This window comes from Myotis lucifugus, unplaced genomic scaffold (genome assembly GCF_000147115.1).
Source record: "Myotis lucifugus unplaced genomic scaffold, Myoluc2.0 scaffold_15, whole genome shotgun sequence".
NCBI classification, from domain to species: domain Eukaryota; kingdom Metazoa; phylum Chordata; class Mammalia; order Chiroptera; family Vespertilionidae; genus Myotis; species Myotis lucifugus.
This window is the reverse complement of record NW_005871063.1, coordinates 14883366-14900200: the sequence shown is the minus strand read 5'-3', so window position 1 is coordinate 14900200 and position 16835 is coordinate 14883366. Positions and strand designations below refer to the sequence as shown.

General features: G+C 43.0%; 1 protein-coding gene across 1 annotated transcript in view; it reads right to left on the bottom strand.

Annotated features, from left to right (window-relative positions):
- DNAH11 (dynein axonemal heavy chain 11) overlaps window positions 1-16586 on the bottom strand; it is a gene marked incomplete at its 3' end in the record, with an annotated part of 169262 nt that extends 152676 nt beyond the window's left edge. Inside the window, exons 1-7 of the mRNA XM_023750793.1 lie at window positions 16440-16586; window positions 15299-15442; window positions 11783-11882; window positions 9709-9920; window positions 5453-5686; window positions 4151-4318; window positions 1112-1228 (exon numbers count right to left, since the gene is read on the bottom strand). Of these exons, the coding sequence (XP_023606561.1) occupies window positions 1112-1228; window positions 4151-4318; window positions 5453-5686; window positions 9709-9920; window positions 11783-11882; window positions 15299-15442; window positions 16440-16586 (1122 nt within the window). The remainder of the gene's footprint in view (window positions 1-1111; window positions 1229-4150; window positions 4319-5452; window positions 5687-9708; window positions 9921-11782; window positions 11883-15298; window positions 15443-16439) is intronic.
- Between the last annotated feature and the right edge of the window lie 249 nt (window positions 16587-16835).

Below are 16835 nucleotides of genomic sequence, written 5' to 3'. Positions count from 1 at the left end.
ATGCATATCTAGTCCAAGAAAGAGTGTGACTGTATTAAATCTATCAGTCTTTCTGAGAGATGGGATTACAGGGGGTTTTATTTTATAACAGGCTATATATTTTGGCCAGTGGCATCTCTGTTTCATCCCAGAGCTCTGAAAAACAACAACAAAACAACAAAGAAGTATTTGATCCCTGTGAATTTATGTTAAAATGCTTTTCGGGGGCCAGAAGACACTGTTTCACCACCATTTGACCAATTCACCTGAATCTGAGGGTCAAAATCAAACAAATCTTGTATTACGTCTGTGTCTGTTACACTGCACTGCACTGCCACTGTCAGCGAACTGTACCCATGATTCTCCAGCTATGCTTCTCCTGGTGTTGAAGCCTCTTTTGCAATATCATCTGAGTTTGTACTTGGCTTGTAATTCTCTTCGTTGACAAGCACATTTCCACAGGACGCCCCTAGTTCCTACAGTAAACCTTCCCTTTGGGAGGACTATCAAAGTGCCTTTCTTTCATGCAACTCTGAATACATACATACCATGTTTCATCAGGTCTATCACTAACGCTCTCTCATGTTTTAACATCTCTGAAATTGGACCATGTTAATAATCAATGGCATAATTTTTTTGACATTTTTCTTTATTGATACACAAAATAATCGTGTATCTGATAATCGTGTCTTAAACCTGATGAAAGACAGTATATAAGCTGCTATTCGTTTTAGTCTGAGCAATAAAGTAGGCAGGTGTACCCAACATATGTAAAAATGGGGGGGGAAGAACTCTTGATTTAACAGAATTAACAGATAGTTTTCACTTTTCACTGTGGCTTAATTTTGAATCGCTATTTCATAGGCCATGCTAAACTTGCTCTCAAGGCGTTAACACCCAAAACACTGAATGCAAAAAAAGATCAATAGTTAAACGTCCTGACCTTGTCCAAAATAAACTTCATTATTCCGTAGTGCATAAAGCAAAGCTCATAATTCAGTGAGCTGAATATGAAGACTGTGACTAGTTAACAGTTTACCTGGATCAGAAAGGAATGCACTCAATCCTTTCATCTAGCAGTCTAAATTATTCATTAGTAAATTATTATTATGATAGCTTCTTCAGGACCAACCTTAAATGCGGCCTCCAAACCATTGCAGTTAAAGAAACCTTCGCAAAGAATTGTCCCAAGCCTTCTGTCAAAATCCAAAGTTTTGGATTTAAACACAACATAATCACTTTCAAATTCCTGTAAATATCAAAGTAAAATATCAGTTTATAGGAAAGAGTCCAGGAGTGAAAACAGCAATCCTCCAAGCATAATCCACCTCCCTCCTGTCTGCCTGCTCTTTCTGGGTGAATTTATTTTCATAGCAGGATCCCAGGGCAGACCAAGAAAGACCAAGAAAGACCTATATCGGACCAACTGCTCCGTGGCTGCCTTCCAGGAACACTCAACACTCAGCACCGTCAGCCCATCTTTCCACAATGCAGACCCCACCTCAGTGCTCGGGCCTACCAGCCTGTCCGCCTCCCAATCCACTTGGATTGTCAATGAAAAAGCAAAGCTTTCCAGAAGAGAAAACAGAACGCATGTTCACTGTAACCTCAGTAAATCTATGCATTTCAACACAAAGCTTTTTCGTTTTGTTTTTCATGGAGCAGAAACCCTCCCGGGAGACACTGTGTCTTCAGGTGAGAACTGTCATTCGTGAGAAAGATGAAACACAAAACACCCTTGCATTTCTCCGCACCTTCTCACTATGCAGTTAGCAACCCCCAGCGTCCTCCCAATACAGAACCACCCACTCTCGCAGTGAGAGCATGAGAGGATGACCGTCCTCGGCACAGCACCGTCCTCGGCACAGCACTGGAGCGGCCCCAGAAAGCCAGACACCTTGGCTCCCCGGCCTTGCTGCCCCCTAGCGCCCGCCCCACATTTACCACGGTGAAGTCTTTGCTGCCTCCGGAAACTGACCCTCCATCTATTCACAGTAACAGAAATAATGATGATGAGGCTAACAAGGACTCGGTTTTCTGTTCTAAATGCTTTACACTATTAACTCAGGTCTCACAACATATGATGTGGGCACTATTTTTTTCCCATTTTATAGGCAACAAAACAAACTCAGAGGAGTTACATAATTCGTCCACAGTCACACCACTGGTAGATGGCGGGACCGGAATTTAAAGCCTGGCAACCTCGTTCCGGAGCCCACACCCTGACCACGATGTTTCCATGAAGGAAAGCACCTTCTGGGAATGGAACACGCGCTGAACACGGGTGTAACGGCAGCGTCCAGGGCACTGTCACAGACCGCACTGTTGTATGTAGCACCGAGAGTCTCCAGCTCTCCTCAGTTACAGCCCAACAGTCTCTGCATTCAAGGGTCACTGACTTCTACAGGTAAACACAACTTCCCAGCAAGTTGTGACAAGCCTAGCGAATCCCTCTTCTCGGTATGGCAACGAGGAACATGCAGCTCAAGATCCTCAAACATGGTTTGAACACTTTGTAAGTAATATCTCAGGAAGGGAAAAAGGCTAATCTCACCCTGGATCTCTCTCCCTCCCTCCCAGGCTTTCTCCCCCTCACTCTCTCAGCCCAAAGTCAGATGGCCCATCGCACCCCTCCCCTGGGGGGTCCCCCAGATCATTCAGACTTCTGTCGCATGCATCTAAACTCACGCACCTCTCTCCAAAGCAGCTCTTCTTTGGCATCCGCCTAACAGGACTGTAGGCAATCTCTCTGACTTCTTTCTCTCTTGGTCAAGTGCTACGAGGCTTTTCTCTGAGCCACCTCTGGAATATGCCCACTCTTCTCCCTGTCTGTGGGCATCACCCTGGCCCGGATCACAATGACCGCTCATCCGGTTTCTGTTAACCACTTTCTAACCACGTTCTTTGCCTCTGGTCTTGTCTCACCGAATCGCTCTCCAAACTGCAGTCTACACAAGCTTTCTAAAATGGAAGCCTGATCATGTCACTCTTCCCGTCATAATCCTCCAATTCATCATCGTAATTCGGGACCCTGGATTTCTTCAGATAACGTCCCCAAGTCTTGTCATCCACAAGGCCCTTCCCTTCTCATTTATACCCTGTTCTCCCAGCGCCTCTCACCTTTCGCACTCCAGGATCTAGCCACGCTCCCACTCTGAGTAACACGATGTTCTGCTAACCCCTTTCTTCCCGCCCACTCTTCGCCCCTTTCATTTCTATTTACTTTTCAGTTCTATTTACCATTGTGTACTTTCTGCTTCCTTTCACCTGCTCTGGGAAGAGGCTCTCTCGCAGCACTCCGCGTAATTGCCTGTGTCCTCCTCCCTGCATTCTAAACTCTCTGAGTACAATGGCCAGGTTTGTTTGTTTGTTTTCTCAATTATAGCACCAATATTTAAAGAGGCTCCCAGCACATGGCTGTTTTGCAATAAATATTTATTAAAGAATTATTTATTAAAGAATAAGTGATATGCTGGTATTACTCAAGAATCATTATGAAGTTTTTCTATATTCTGAACTGCAAAACTGCCTCTTATTAGTGACATAGGAAATTAATAGTTTTAGAGAAATGCTATGGTTGGACTTAGCTCCTAAAAGGCACTCACTCAAGCTGCTGAGTGAAAACCAACCCTAATGATGCCAAGACAGGGGATGAGAGAGCAGTTCAGGGGCGAGTGTCATCATCCAGGCCAGAGATGAGATCTGGGGATATGTCCAGCTTCTATCTGACCGAGCCTGATGCTCGGCACGAGAGAAAGAGCAGGATCATGGATGACCCCAAGGCTACGCACTAAGTAGCCCATTATATGTGCCACTTCATGAGTGGGAGAAGGCGGGAAAGAGGTTTGGGAGCAGTAAAGCAGGGGCTTGGTTTCACGAGTTTGTTTACTTTGAGATGTCATTAAATATGTAAGTAGAGATGCACCACCAAGAAACAAGCCCAGGCTGAGGTCTCCTGCTATGTTTGAAACAGTTCTAAACGGAAACACACAGGGCTACGTCCTGGTCCCTGTTCGAGACTGCGGGCAAGTCCTTTAACCTCTTTCATCCCAGACAGGCCGGACCGGATGGTACCTATTATTACTGTGACCTACGGTCATTTCAGCCAAATCATTTCCAACTTCAACATGATAGGATTCTAAAAAATAAAAATGCAAAGGTACAATATTACCGTGTTATTGAAATCGGATGGGTCATAAGTGCTCTGTTTAAAAATTTTACAGAGTTCCATAAATTCTTCACTCATCTCATGGATTTGTCCATTCAGAATGGCTCCCTTGGTACCACCAAATTCAAGTCTCTCCAGCTTTTCAAATTCCAATATGGTGACAAATATATCCTTTGGGGAAAAAAACAAAACACAGAACAGTAAAGATCTTTCCACCACCCTGAGCAGGAAAAAAGAACATCTTAAAGTTTCAAAGAATATTTTCAAGCATTCAAAATCTGCGAGTTATGGACACTTGACATGACAGAAGATAAATAGGAATGATTTAGGTGAACAAAGTCACTGCTCATTTTTTAAATCATACTGTTTTCCTACTTACTGTATAGGCAAACCTAGCGTACCATGGCTAAACATATGACTCTAACTTTATAGCATTTTAATAATGATTCTGACCCCCAGGTAATATCCAAAACTCGTACTTGCAGCCACCCACCCTTTGCAATGAATGAGCTGTCTCTCAGTCAGCTTCAGGGAACATTATGAAAGGGAGACTCACGCTGCCCAGAGTTAGGCCTTTAGCCTTCACACTTTAAGAGGCATTCAGGCTGATTATGTGATAGAGAGTTTTCAAAACATGAAGCTTTAATTTTCAATCAAATTCAACAAATCTTACAACAACAAAAAAGCCCAAACTTGCTAGGAAGAGCTTTACAAAGAAAATAAGGTAGTGCCACTAGTTCCAACTTTAAAATGAAACCTTAGCCAGTTGGCTCCATACTACACGTGTGTGAATGTGTATACAAGTGTGTGTATTCATTTCATTTGGCTTTTAGTTATTTTCATGGGTTTTTTGTTTAGTTTTATGAACGGTTATTCATGTTTTAATAGCATCGTATACATACAGTCATACTAATAGTGCGATTATTTTAGATTATCAAATGGTTTTCAAGTATGGAATCCCTATATCAAACATTAAACGTATTTTTAAAAAGGGGGATTAGTTTACAGCTTCCTGATTTACAACTGTCTTCCAGGAGCTTAGTAAGTAAAGGGGCACTGGTACAGAAAAAGATTCACTTACTCCCAGTGTAATAAAAGAATCAAAAACGATTTTTTTTAAAGAAGTCAAAGTAAAGCTTTTAAATCTATCTTTATAGCCCTGGTCTTGTGAGCTCCTCTTGAGAACATTAAGAACGGAAACCTCCCACCTCCCACCAAATAAACTTCTCCCAAATCATATAAAAAGCTACAGGATTTTAGAAGCCATCTACAACATGAATAAATAACAAGTCACGAAATGAATACCTCTATTTTCATGCAACGGTCCAGAAATTTGTCAAATCTACAAAACACCAGCTGAGACTGGAAATCCCATGGCTTCACCTCCTTGTTTCCCATGAAATAGTTTCCCAGTCCTCCTCTGTAGTTGTAAAAAGAACTTTTGAAAGTCTTTAAGATGTGAATGGCCACCTGCACCTTTTCCAGGGAGTCTTCAACTTCTCCTTTCAAAAGGTCTTCAGGTGAAAGGTAGGCTGTCGCCTAGGATTTCATGAAAGGAAACAATGATCAAAAATATGTTCAACAGTTTTTTACTGAAAACATCTGTTTCAATAAATCATTTTATTTTATTTTGTATTTAAAATTTTTTTCAATGAGTTAGTTTTCAATGACAATGAATTGGGCCAGCAATGCTGTGAAACAGAAAGTATAAATTCTAGAAATTCAGGCATTTGGGTTGCAATAACATACGTTAGAATAATCTACAGATGATTAACATTTCTTGATTTATACATTCTAGCAATAACTGCTAAGCTTCATGGATATGACAACTGTGTAATCAGAATTTGCATAGGTATTCCTGCCAGCAAATACTCTACATGACTGTTTTTTTTTCATATAAACAAATACACAAGCCAGCCAGGCCAGTGTGACTCAATGGTTAAGCATCAACCTCTGAACCAGGAGGTCATGGTTCAATTTCCAAGTCAGGGTACATGCCCGGGTTGTGGGCTCGATCTGTGGTTGGGGGCGTGCAGGAGGCAGCAATCAATGATTCTCTTTCATCATTGATGTTTCTATCTTTCTTTTCCTCTCCCTTCCTCTCTGAAATCAATAAAAATATTTTTAAATCATTTTTGAAGAAGCTAGTAAAAGTAAAATTATATGTATGATAAAATACTTAAATATATAAGTTTGGGGGAAAAGAAAAATCAAAAATGCTAAGTTTTAGGCTGATAGAACAGTACTATTTCTATTGTTACACATTTTATGAAATGAGAATTTCACTATTATTAGTACACCACATATTATGTTGTAATTAAAAATCAAAATTTATTTTAAAATATGGAGCAAAGCATAATGAATTAAGAACTCCATCACTTACAGTTGGGTGATCTTGAGAAAGTTATTTATCTTCTCTGGACAGCAGGGGTTTTTAGGGGTTGCTGTTGTTACTGTTTAAATGTAAAATGGATCTACTAGCACCTTTGACAGTGAATTTCTGTAAAGGTTTTAAAAGAGTTCCTGGCAAATAACAGGTGTTATACAATATTTGTTAAATATTTTAAAAATAAAATAAAATCGGAGGACAGCAAACAACTTGTGAGCAGGCAGGAGAGTTTAGCTCTTCAGGGAACCTAGATATGAAAGTTGGCTCATTGCTGATTTTTGATTCCTAACATGTTGGGGCAGATTTACTACAAAGTCCACTTGAAGAATCAAGAATCAGGTCAACAGAACCTTTGGACAGAAGTCAGGAACAGTAACTAAGGAACTAGAGAAGCTACATTATTTCTCTGGGAGTCTGGCAAACTCTGGTCATCGACACAGACTAGGGACCAGGGATAACAGGTTTACAGATCTATAGGTAACTGGGATTTCTTACAAGCCACAGACAACAATGAATGACCACCTTTGGGATTTATACACAAACAGGACAGGGTCTCAAAATGAGGTGAGGATTCAGGGTTCCAGAGAAGCGGTGGTTATGGTCACTGACCCTGCAATAGAGATCTTGCTTAACAACAGAGCAAAAACTGAGCTCGCATAACAGAGAAAGAGAAATAGAATACAGCCAGAGATAAAATATACGAGGAGCTGACCTGCTATCTCCTATCAATAGCTTCAATTATCTGTGAGTCAAAGGTTTGGAGCCAACTTCTATGAGCTTCTATTAAATGCCACACTGGACATTTCACTTAGGTTATCCCATTTGATCCTTACAATAGCCATGGGCTAGGCATTATCTGCAGTTATTGATGTGGAAACCGAGGTTCAGGGAAGTAATTTAACTTCCCTTCAGTGGTTCAATTAGATTTGAATCTACCTTGGTCTGCGTCCAACATACTTTCCATATATCACTCCACCTCTGAAGAAGCGGAGAGAAAATAATAAGCCTATTAATAACTCAGTGTCATAGACCAGAAACTCTTAACTGCATGTCAGGACACCTGTTCTCTACTCTGGATTTCCCCCTACATTCTGGGAGAGATTGAGCAAATGATGTTATCTTTCAGGTCTAAGTTAATTCATCTAAAAATACACACAGACACACACACACACACACACACACAGAGCCAGGGGCTGGATGGGAACACAGTTCCCCAACCAGTTTATCCTACAACATTGTTCTCTTCATTACTTAGGAAGGCAAACTTCCGGTGCCTGGGGCAGCAGAAGCTCCAAGCTGTTTGTCTTGACTACGAGCAGACTTTCCAGGCTCTAAATACCTTCCAATTTGTCCCCGTCCACAAAGAAAAAATTTTAATTTTCTATATGAGCTAGAAGTGAAAACCACCGGGAAGCGTGAGCCTAGAGCAGTGACTTAGAGTCAATCACAGGTACCCACACTCCTCTGGCAAACAATCCAGGCCTTTCCAAAAGAGCCTACCTCCTTGGCCACAAAGACTGTTCCGGGAACAGAAATAAAACACACGAACCAGAACTAAAAAGGAAGACAGCCTCTTTCCCATGAAGTTCCTCTACTGCCAGGACACACACCTGGGGCGACCACAAACCACCGCACTTAACCTGTGGTGAGAGTCTGCGAATAAAGTCAAACACAAGCCAGCAAACTGGAGCCTGGCAGGAAGCTCTGAAATGATCAGGCGGCCTCTTGGGACAGGCTATTTCTGAAGTCACTGCACTCTTAGACGTTTCAGGGTCACATAAACTTCTACACTTTTTGTTGTTGTTTTTTACTCTAGTTTGTCCGTTGCAGCTGAAGGAGATCCAATTTTGGTGGGAATACTTCTTAACTCAAAGGCTAAGCCATATACACAGATCCTGATTCTTTGGCATTTGGTTCAGACACATGCCCTGCTGTGGACTAAATTGTGTCCCCCAAAATTCACATGTTGAAGCCCTCCCTAACCACCAATATGACTGTACCTGGAGACAAGGTCTTTAAGAAGTAATTAAGGTAATTAAATGAGGTCAGATGGGTGGGACCCGAATCTGATAGGACAGTAGCTGTATAAGAAGAAGAGAGCAAACGGTCTCTTTCCACCATGTGAGGACACGGAGAGAAGGCAGCTGTCTGCAAGCCAGGAAGAGAGCTCTCACCGGAACATGCCCATGCGGGCACCTTCATCTGGCTCCCGGCCTCCAGAATTGTGAGTAAACAATTTCTGAAAATAAAGCCATCTGGTCTATGCCATTTTTTTCTGGTAGCTCAAGCAGACTAAGACACACACTCCCACCAAGAACCACCACGTTCTAGGCCCTCCAAGTATCTTGCAGCTCTCAAATTACATAACATCCTCTGATACCAGGGACACAAGAAGAATCAATGTTTACACAGAAAGGATGCAGAAGCAGTCCATTTTTCCTAACATTTTTCAAGTTGACTTAAGAGTAGAGAAGCAATTGTAAACAAGAGATTTTTAAAGCTCCACAATTAATCAGAATTCCATTAATACAATTCCACTACTATTTTTTGAGGGTAATTTTTTTAATGTATTTTATTTACTTTTTACAAAGAGGAAGGGAGAGGGATAGTTAGAAACATCGATGAGAGAGAAACATCGATCAGCTGCCTCCTGCACACCTCCTACTGGGGATGTGCCCACAACCAAGGTACATGCCCTTGACTGGAATCGAACGTGGGACCTTTCAGTCCGCAGGCCGACACTCTATCCACTGAGCCAAACCAGTTAGGGCGAGGATAATTTTTTTCCAGCCAGATTCTCTTCACTTACTTTACTTTCTAAAAGTCCTCCGCCAGCCAGTGTTCCTGAGGAAACCCAAGAAAAAGCTACACAGCACTATGTATAGCTGCCTTTTATTAGAAGTAGCCTTAAATCTCTTTGAAGAAATGGTGATATTAAACAAACAAAATTCATTAACAACCTGGCCTTTGAAAGTATTTGAGTTATGTCCAGAGCTCCTTTGCTGCTGAGGATGAAAAGTCACCTGACCCTTAACCATAAAAGTCCTTTCTATAGAAAGAAAGAGAAAAACAGTATTCTGACTGCAGACTGGGTTAATTCATTCTTCACTGGCCTAACAAAACCTACCACATGGCAATCATTCCTCTCTCTCCTATTTTCAATGCTACGTACCTGATCGATGAAGAGATTACAAAACTCTTGCAACAAAACTATGACCCGAGCAGGGGTGTTGTAAAACGCGGAATGACTCCAGATCAGGCAGATGGTATGAAATAACGGGGCAATCAGACCACGGGTCTGTGGGAACTCCGTCTCCTGGAGACGCTGAATGTGCCTCCGCAGCGGTCTCAGGTAGAGCGCCACGTCCTGGGCTTCGAGGAGAGCTGGAGGAAGAAAGCCGCTGTCACTTCTAACCTCACAAGTTCAAGAGGACGATACAGAACAACATGGCTGGACTTGAATGGGGTCCTAGTTCCTTCCAGATCACTGATCCCACAATTGACACAGGACAGGTGTGGAAGCCTGTCTACCCCGTCCATCGGGGACCACCATTGAGGAGAGCCCTGGGGTAGCTACTCACACAGCACAAGTAAATTGTGTCGGCAGATTCAGTGGGCAAGAACCCTGAGAGTCTAAGGAAATGGACTTAACTTCATGGAAACTGTGGGCATAAAACATCTCTGTGAAGTTGTCACTTTATGATTTGGATTACTAGCTTCATCACTAGAATGCTAATTCCTCCTAGGTACTTGGACTAACAATTTAATCATCTATGGCCTCATCCCAGCGTCCTATGAGCCTAACTCAGGCAATGACTGGGAAATTTTCTACTATATTATTAATCATAATGTAATATAACTTGCTCTGATTCTCCCAATAATTCTGCAAGGAAAGTGTCAATATGCCAGTTTGTCCAATGAAAGCCAGAAGCTCAGCAAACTTAATATTGGACAGGAATCCAGATCTGACAGACCCCGTCCTCCCCCCAAGCCCAAATATCCCTGTCATCTATTGCCTCTTTTCAAATAGAATTCATGGAGAAAGCCCTAAAAATTTCCAAAGTAGATTTCAAGTATTCCTAACCTTCCACATGTTACTTAAGAAAAAAATAAATTTTCTAATGTTAATAACAAATAGTATTTGTCCATATTATCTTATACTTTTATCACTTAAAACTTCAGTATTATGTCTATTTACATTTGCTTAAACATGCCTAAGAAAACATAAACAGAAATACAGAAACTGGGGAGGGCGCGAGCCCTGGCTGGTGTGGCTCCTATACACCAAAAGGTTGCAGGTTTGATTCCCGGTCAGAGCACATACCTAGGTTGCAGGTTTGATCTCTGGTTGGGCACATACGAAGGCAACCAATTGATGTTCTCTCTCACACCGCTCTTGCTCTCTCTCACTCCCTTCCCTCTCTCTATAATCAATAAGCATATCCTCGGTGAGGATAAAAATAACAACTGGATAGTGAGAGGACAAGGAGACTTTTCAGTGGATCCCTTCTTGTAATTACTGGGTTTTAACAATGTGCATGCATTACCTGTTCAAAATTCACCAACCAACCAAACCCTCCTCTCTGTATGTTTAATCTTCACTAAAACTTTGATGACGACTTTGAGTTCTTACAAGCTCAGTAGGTGGTACATGCGAAACACACTCAGAGAGTCTACTAGCAAATAACTGGAGTAATTGTAACCCAACTGTTGATTAGAAAATCCCTATGCTGGGCTTTGATTTATTCCCTGCTGACTACCAAAGGCCTTTCCCCTTCACATACGTATACACATTCTCATTACAACTTCCACCTGGAGCCACTCTGGTAGGTACCTACTATAGACCCTAAAAATTTAGTATCAATAAAAGAGGAAATAAAGAAGATTCAGATGAATTTATCGTCCAGCCGGTGTGGCTCAGTGGTTGAGCATTGTCCCATCCAACAAGAGGTCACTGGTTCAATTCCCAGTCAGGGCACATGCCCAGGCTGTGGGCTCGATCCTGGTGGGGGGTGTTCAGGAGGCAGTCAATCAATGTTGATATTTCTCTTATCGATGTTTCTATCTCTCTCTCCCTCCCTTCCCCTCTCCCTAAGATCAATAAAACTTTTCTTTTTAAAGATGAATTATCATTAGAAGAGCCAAGTACCATCATTTCATGAGCAGGCTACTGGTCCAAGTCTGGCGAGCCAGCAGGCAGCACCAGGTCATGAGGGGCTCGCGAGGCCAAGGAACAAGCGTCTTACCATTTTTCACAGCCGTGAAAATGTCCTTCAGAGCTGGGAAATAGCTGCTTCGTTTCGTTTTCAGGATCTTCACCATTTTGAGGACAGTAGGAGCCTGAAGCTAAATTGGAAAAAAAAATAACAAATATAAGCTAGATTAATGACTAAATAAATGCATTCCATAATAAAATATTTAAATTATATTCCACTCATAAACAATACACACAGCATTTAACCCTCAAAGACATATCTGGTTTCAAGTCAAAAGTAATTTTTAAAATAACATTTTTGTCTTGGCTTTCTTAACTTGAATTTTAAAAAAATAATTTACATATTAGTACACAGGTAAAATATTAAAATCTGTATATATACTAGTAAAAGCCTAAGATACCGGCTGACCAGCAGACAGCTATGACACGCACTGACCACCAGGGGACAGACGGTCAACACATGAGCAGAAACCACAGGCATGGAAACATGGAATAGACTGATGAATCTCAGAGGGAGGGGGAAAGCGGGCAGGGCGGGGAGATTAACCAAAAATCTTATATGCATACTTGAGGCCCGGTGCACGGATTTGTGCACCAGTGGGGTCCCTCAGCCTGGCCTGTGGGGATCGAGCCAAAACCATCTCTCCGACATCCCCCAAGGGTCCCGGATTGCGAGAGGGCATAGGCCAGGCTGAGGGACCCCACCGGTGCACAAATCCATGCACCGGGCCTCTAGTTTCCACATAAAATTTCTTGCTCTGTTTCAGGAAATCTCTAAGAGACCTGAAACATAAGAATAAATGCCTTAGTTTTAGAGCATTAAATGGAGTAACTTGTCAGGAAAGCACCCAGCAGAGGAACCAAAGTTAGCTCTCCCAAAGCAGCGTCTCTCCACTAAGACCACATTCCTTCCCAAATCAATTAAATTGACTAGATTAATTAAATCTCATCATCTTCCAAGTTTCCCTGGGAAATCTCTCCTTTTCTGTGCCACCAAATGCTTCCAGTTATCTCCAACGCTGTCCAAATATTCTCAAAAAGGGCAAAACTCACGCTAACCCCCATTTGTTTTTATAGTGCGCACCAAAAAGCACTTCGGAAAAAGAGACCAAATTATTCAGTCATTCAAAGGCAGTAGGTTAAATTTTTAGAATTATTGGAAATCACTGCTCCAAAGACCAAATGCTACAAACATTCTTCGAATTCAAGTCAGAAGCACTTTCTAGGGATCTCTACTTACTTGATCATAAATGCATGATAGATTCTCTTTCCTCATCGTCCAGAAATCCAGTTCCGTTTGAGGATTCGAGTGAAGACCATTCAGTAGGGGCTGCCCTGAATCTTTCTCTATAATTTCTTGGATTTGATGTGACCATTTAATGACCACTGATTCAATGGCATGGAGCACTGTCCTTTCATTTGGCTCCAAACTACAAACATTGATAGGATTGATAAAACAAGTCAAATCATGTCATCCAAATAAAGATAGGGCTTGGGTTGTAACAGGTAGTTTATGTGCCCATAAACTGGTTTCTAAATAGAAATACTTCAAAATCAGATCCATTATTTTTCTGACCTCAGTGTGAGTTGTGACACTGTTGTCATTCGTATCTCTCTAACATTAAAAAACATTGTTGCCCGGCCGGAGTGGCTCAGTGGTTGAGCATCGAACCAAGAGGTCACTGGTTCAATTCCCAGTCAGGGCACATGCCCGGGTTGCAGGCTCCATCCCCAGTAGAGGGTGTGCAGGAAGCAACCAATTGATGATGTTTCTCTCTCATCAACGTTTCTCTCTATCACTCTCCCTCCCTCTCTCTCTAAAAATCAATGAAAACATATTTTTTAAAAAACACACTGTTAGGCAAAAAAAGTTATAGCCTCTAAACCATTTTACTGAAAGAATATTCTTGACATCATGGCAACTGTTACAGCTTGCCTTTTGTAGCTTGCTTTTTAAACTATACTTTAAAAGGAAATAATTCATACAGTGCTTCGGCATAACATTATTTTTAAAACATGATGTAGTTATAATTGTCAATTTTGCTAACAATTTGCCGGAGGTCTGATATCAAATGGGTATGTTGGCTCTCATTTTAATACCCTGAATATACCATGTCATTACGTACTGGGTCCCTGGAGGTTTCGGATCCAAGTCAAATTTTCCTGCAATAGTCGGAATTGGTAGAAAAGTTCTTCTCAACATTTTACCCCTTAAAATATGCATTTTATGTTTCATGACTTCTACATGATGTTCCATGTCTTGTGAAATAAAACAGGACCAGGATTTATGGTTGTTCCTATTTGAAAGAATGGGCACTAAAATCTAGAAAGAAAAACACGTTTAAAAGCAGTTAAATTAATTTACATACAAGGTGCTCCTTTAAAGATTTTCTTGTCATACAAAATGGGCAACAAAACCACTTCATTTCATAAATATGTTCCTATGATATCAAATCTACAAAAAAAGACAAAATCAGACCCATTTAGAATTCATCGATGAGACAAATTATTTCAGAGGCAGAACTGACTGCTTGTTCATTCATTTGCCCATTTATCAAACATCGGTGGAAGCTCTCAATAACTCAAACGCTGCATGAAATAAGCGAAGTCACGTCAAGTAAGGAAACTGCTTTCTTAATGCAAACTGAGCATATTGGCAGATAGATTAATGAAAAAAATCTTCTTGAATCGCAAGGAGGGAGAGTAAATTAACCTTCTCAAGCCCCAATGGCAGGGCTGCGCTGACTGAGATCTGATTTACTAACACCTAACCCAGCAGTTCCCAATGTCTGGGGCACAAGAGCATCACCTGGGGATTCTGGTGGGGGCCTGGCGCTGATTGTAATTTGTTTGAGGTGTGCCCCGGGTGGGGGATGGTGTTGAGTTCCCCAGGTGATTCTAATGTTCAGCAAAGCTTGAAAACCCCTGCTCTGATTCCACGACCAGTCACTGGGTACAAATACGTTGTTCCTCAAAGCCGGTGCATCAGGTTAGAAATGCAGAATCCCAGCCCACGCGGCCTGCCTCTACCGGAATCCCCAGGTGGTTCTGATACACGTTAAAATGCCAGTAACATTGGTTTAGGGGCATTTCTCTCATGTTAAGGGAAGAAGAAGAGGACTTTGAGGCAGCCATTTCTAACACTTTGTTTCCATTACTCTTAACCACTTAGAAACTGACAAGAATCAAAAACTGATTTCCAAAATGCTTTCCAAAGTGTCAGTTTGTCTCCACTCTGAAGGTAAAGTTTAAAACCTCTAGCTAAGTACAAGGGCCTATTCAATGCAAGCTGCTTTTTATTTACTTCCAATATTTAGAAAGAGGAAAAATACGATCCTACAAAAATCACCTGTGGAACATGAGCATCAGTAAGTCTCCGTTCCTTGCAGGAACAGTCTAAAAGCTATTACACTCCATCCATCTGGTTAGAGATCACTGGCTTCTACATTCTCTCTCTTAAAAAAAAAAAATAGCCAGAGCGGACCTGAATAATTCCAAATGTCACTCAGATCATCGAAAGATTCAAATATTAAAGATATTCTAGTACCTCCTCTAGGAAAGCAGTTACATGTCCCAGAGATGAGGCCGGTATCTCTCCAAATAAAACCGTTTGAAAGAAATCATTTATTCCAGTGCTTTCCGTAATCTTCTTGGCAACATAAATGAGTTTATGTTTTGCATCTCTTGGAATCTGAAACAGGAACAAGATCATTAGTGTAAGTCCAGGAGTAGTGTCCATGTTAACAAGCAGAATCTAACTTGTAGCTGGACCGCTGGCCAAACAAACAAAACCGGATACCTACCAGAGTTAAGTGTTCTATCTCCTTGTCTACTGACCATTTTTTAAATGAGCTACGATTATAAAAGTAGCAAAGCAAAAAATTTCAAAATTCACAAAACCCGAAGGCAAGTTCCTGTTATTCTCTCTCTTCTCTGGGATCCTATTTTCCAAGTATTATTACGACCACATCCAACGAAGATAGTAACATTTTGCATTCCACTGAGGCACCGTCAGACCTAACGATTGTAAATCTTGCTGCAAACTTGTCACACTTGAAAAATGCTAAAGCCAATGCTGTACTTGTAGGTGACACGTTAACCTTCAAGGGGACGAGCAGTCGACATTAAGAAGGGGCGGGAGAGGGCGGAGGGAAGAGAAAGGAAGAGGAGAGGAGGAAGCCCGCCCCCCCATGCCTCCCATGGTTGGTAAACACCACGTTTGCGCAGACGACCCGCACTCCTTTTTAGGGCCACGTATTCTTCCCCGGGATGAAGTGGGGTGACGGCAGTCAAGGTACCGGGGTTCTGCCAGACACATTTTTAAGGAAGGGGCTCCAGAGTGACCCAGGAGCGATGACACGGAAGTTACCTGGCACCGAAGCCACCCTGCGCCCACGCCCAGGCAGCGGGGAGAAGCCCCGCTGGTCCCGCTTCTTCGGGTGGAGCAGGCTCCGGAGCTGACCTCCCTGAAACCACCTACAGCCGCTAATGGCAGCGTGGGCGCATCTGGGGCGTTCTGCCGACTCCAGGGCCGGACTTAGAAAACGCTTTTTAAAGGGCCTGAGAGTTTGCCCGCCCCCCCTCCCCCCCCTACAGAAACCCAAGCAGGGACTACGGGCCTGTCCCCGCCCGAGTCCCCGTTACGCTGGGCGGACGGCGTGGCCGGGTCCCCTCCGCTCGCTCCTCACCTCCCGGGAGGCCGCGAGCCGCCCCGCGGCAGCGACGCCGAACACCAGGCAGGCGGGGCTGGGGCTCTCCAGAAACTCCGCCAGGACCCGCCGGCGGTCCTCGCTCTCCAAGTGCTGGCGCCACTTCTCCGCCGGGAGCCCCAGCATCTGCTCCAGGCGGCCGCCGAGGAAGCGCACCCGCGCGTCTTGGGCGAAACTCCGAGCTCTCCTGGCCGCCGCCTCCTCCTCTTCTTCCTCCTCCTCCTCCTCCTCCTCCAGCTCCAGCACTCCCGCCGCCTCCAGGCCGGCGCCCGGGGTTAGGCGAAGGATCGGGGTTTCTCGCTCTCCTCGCGCCTCCCGAGCGACCCCCGGGGCTGCCATCGGGCACGTCCAGGAGACGCGGGGCTGGCCGGCTAC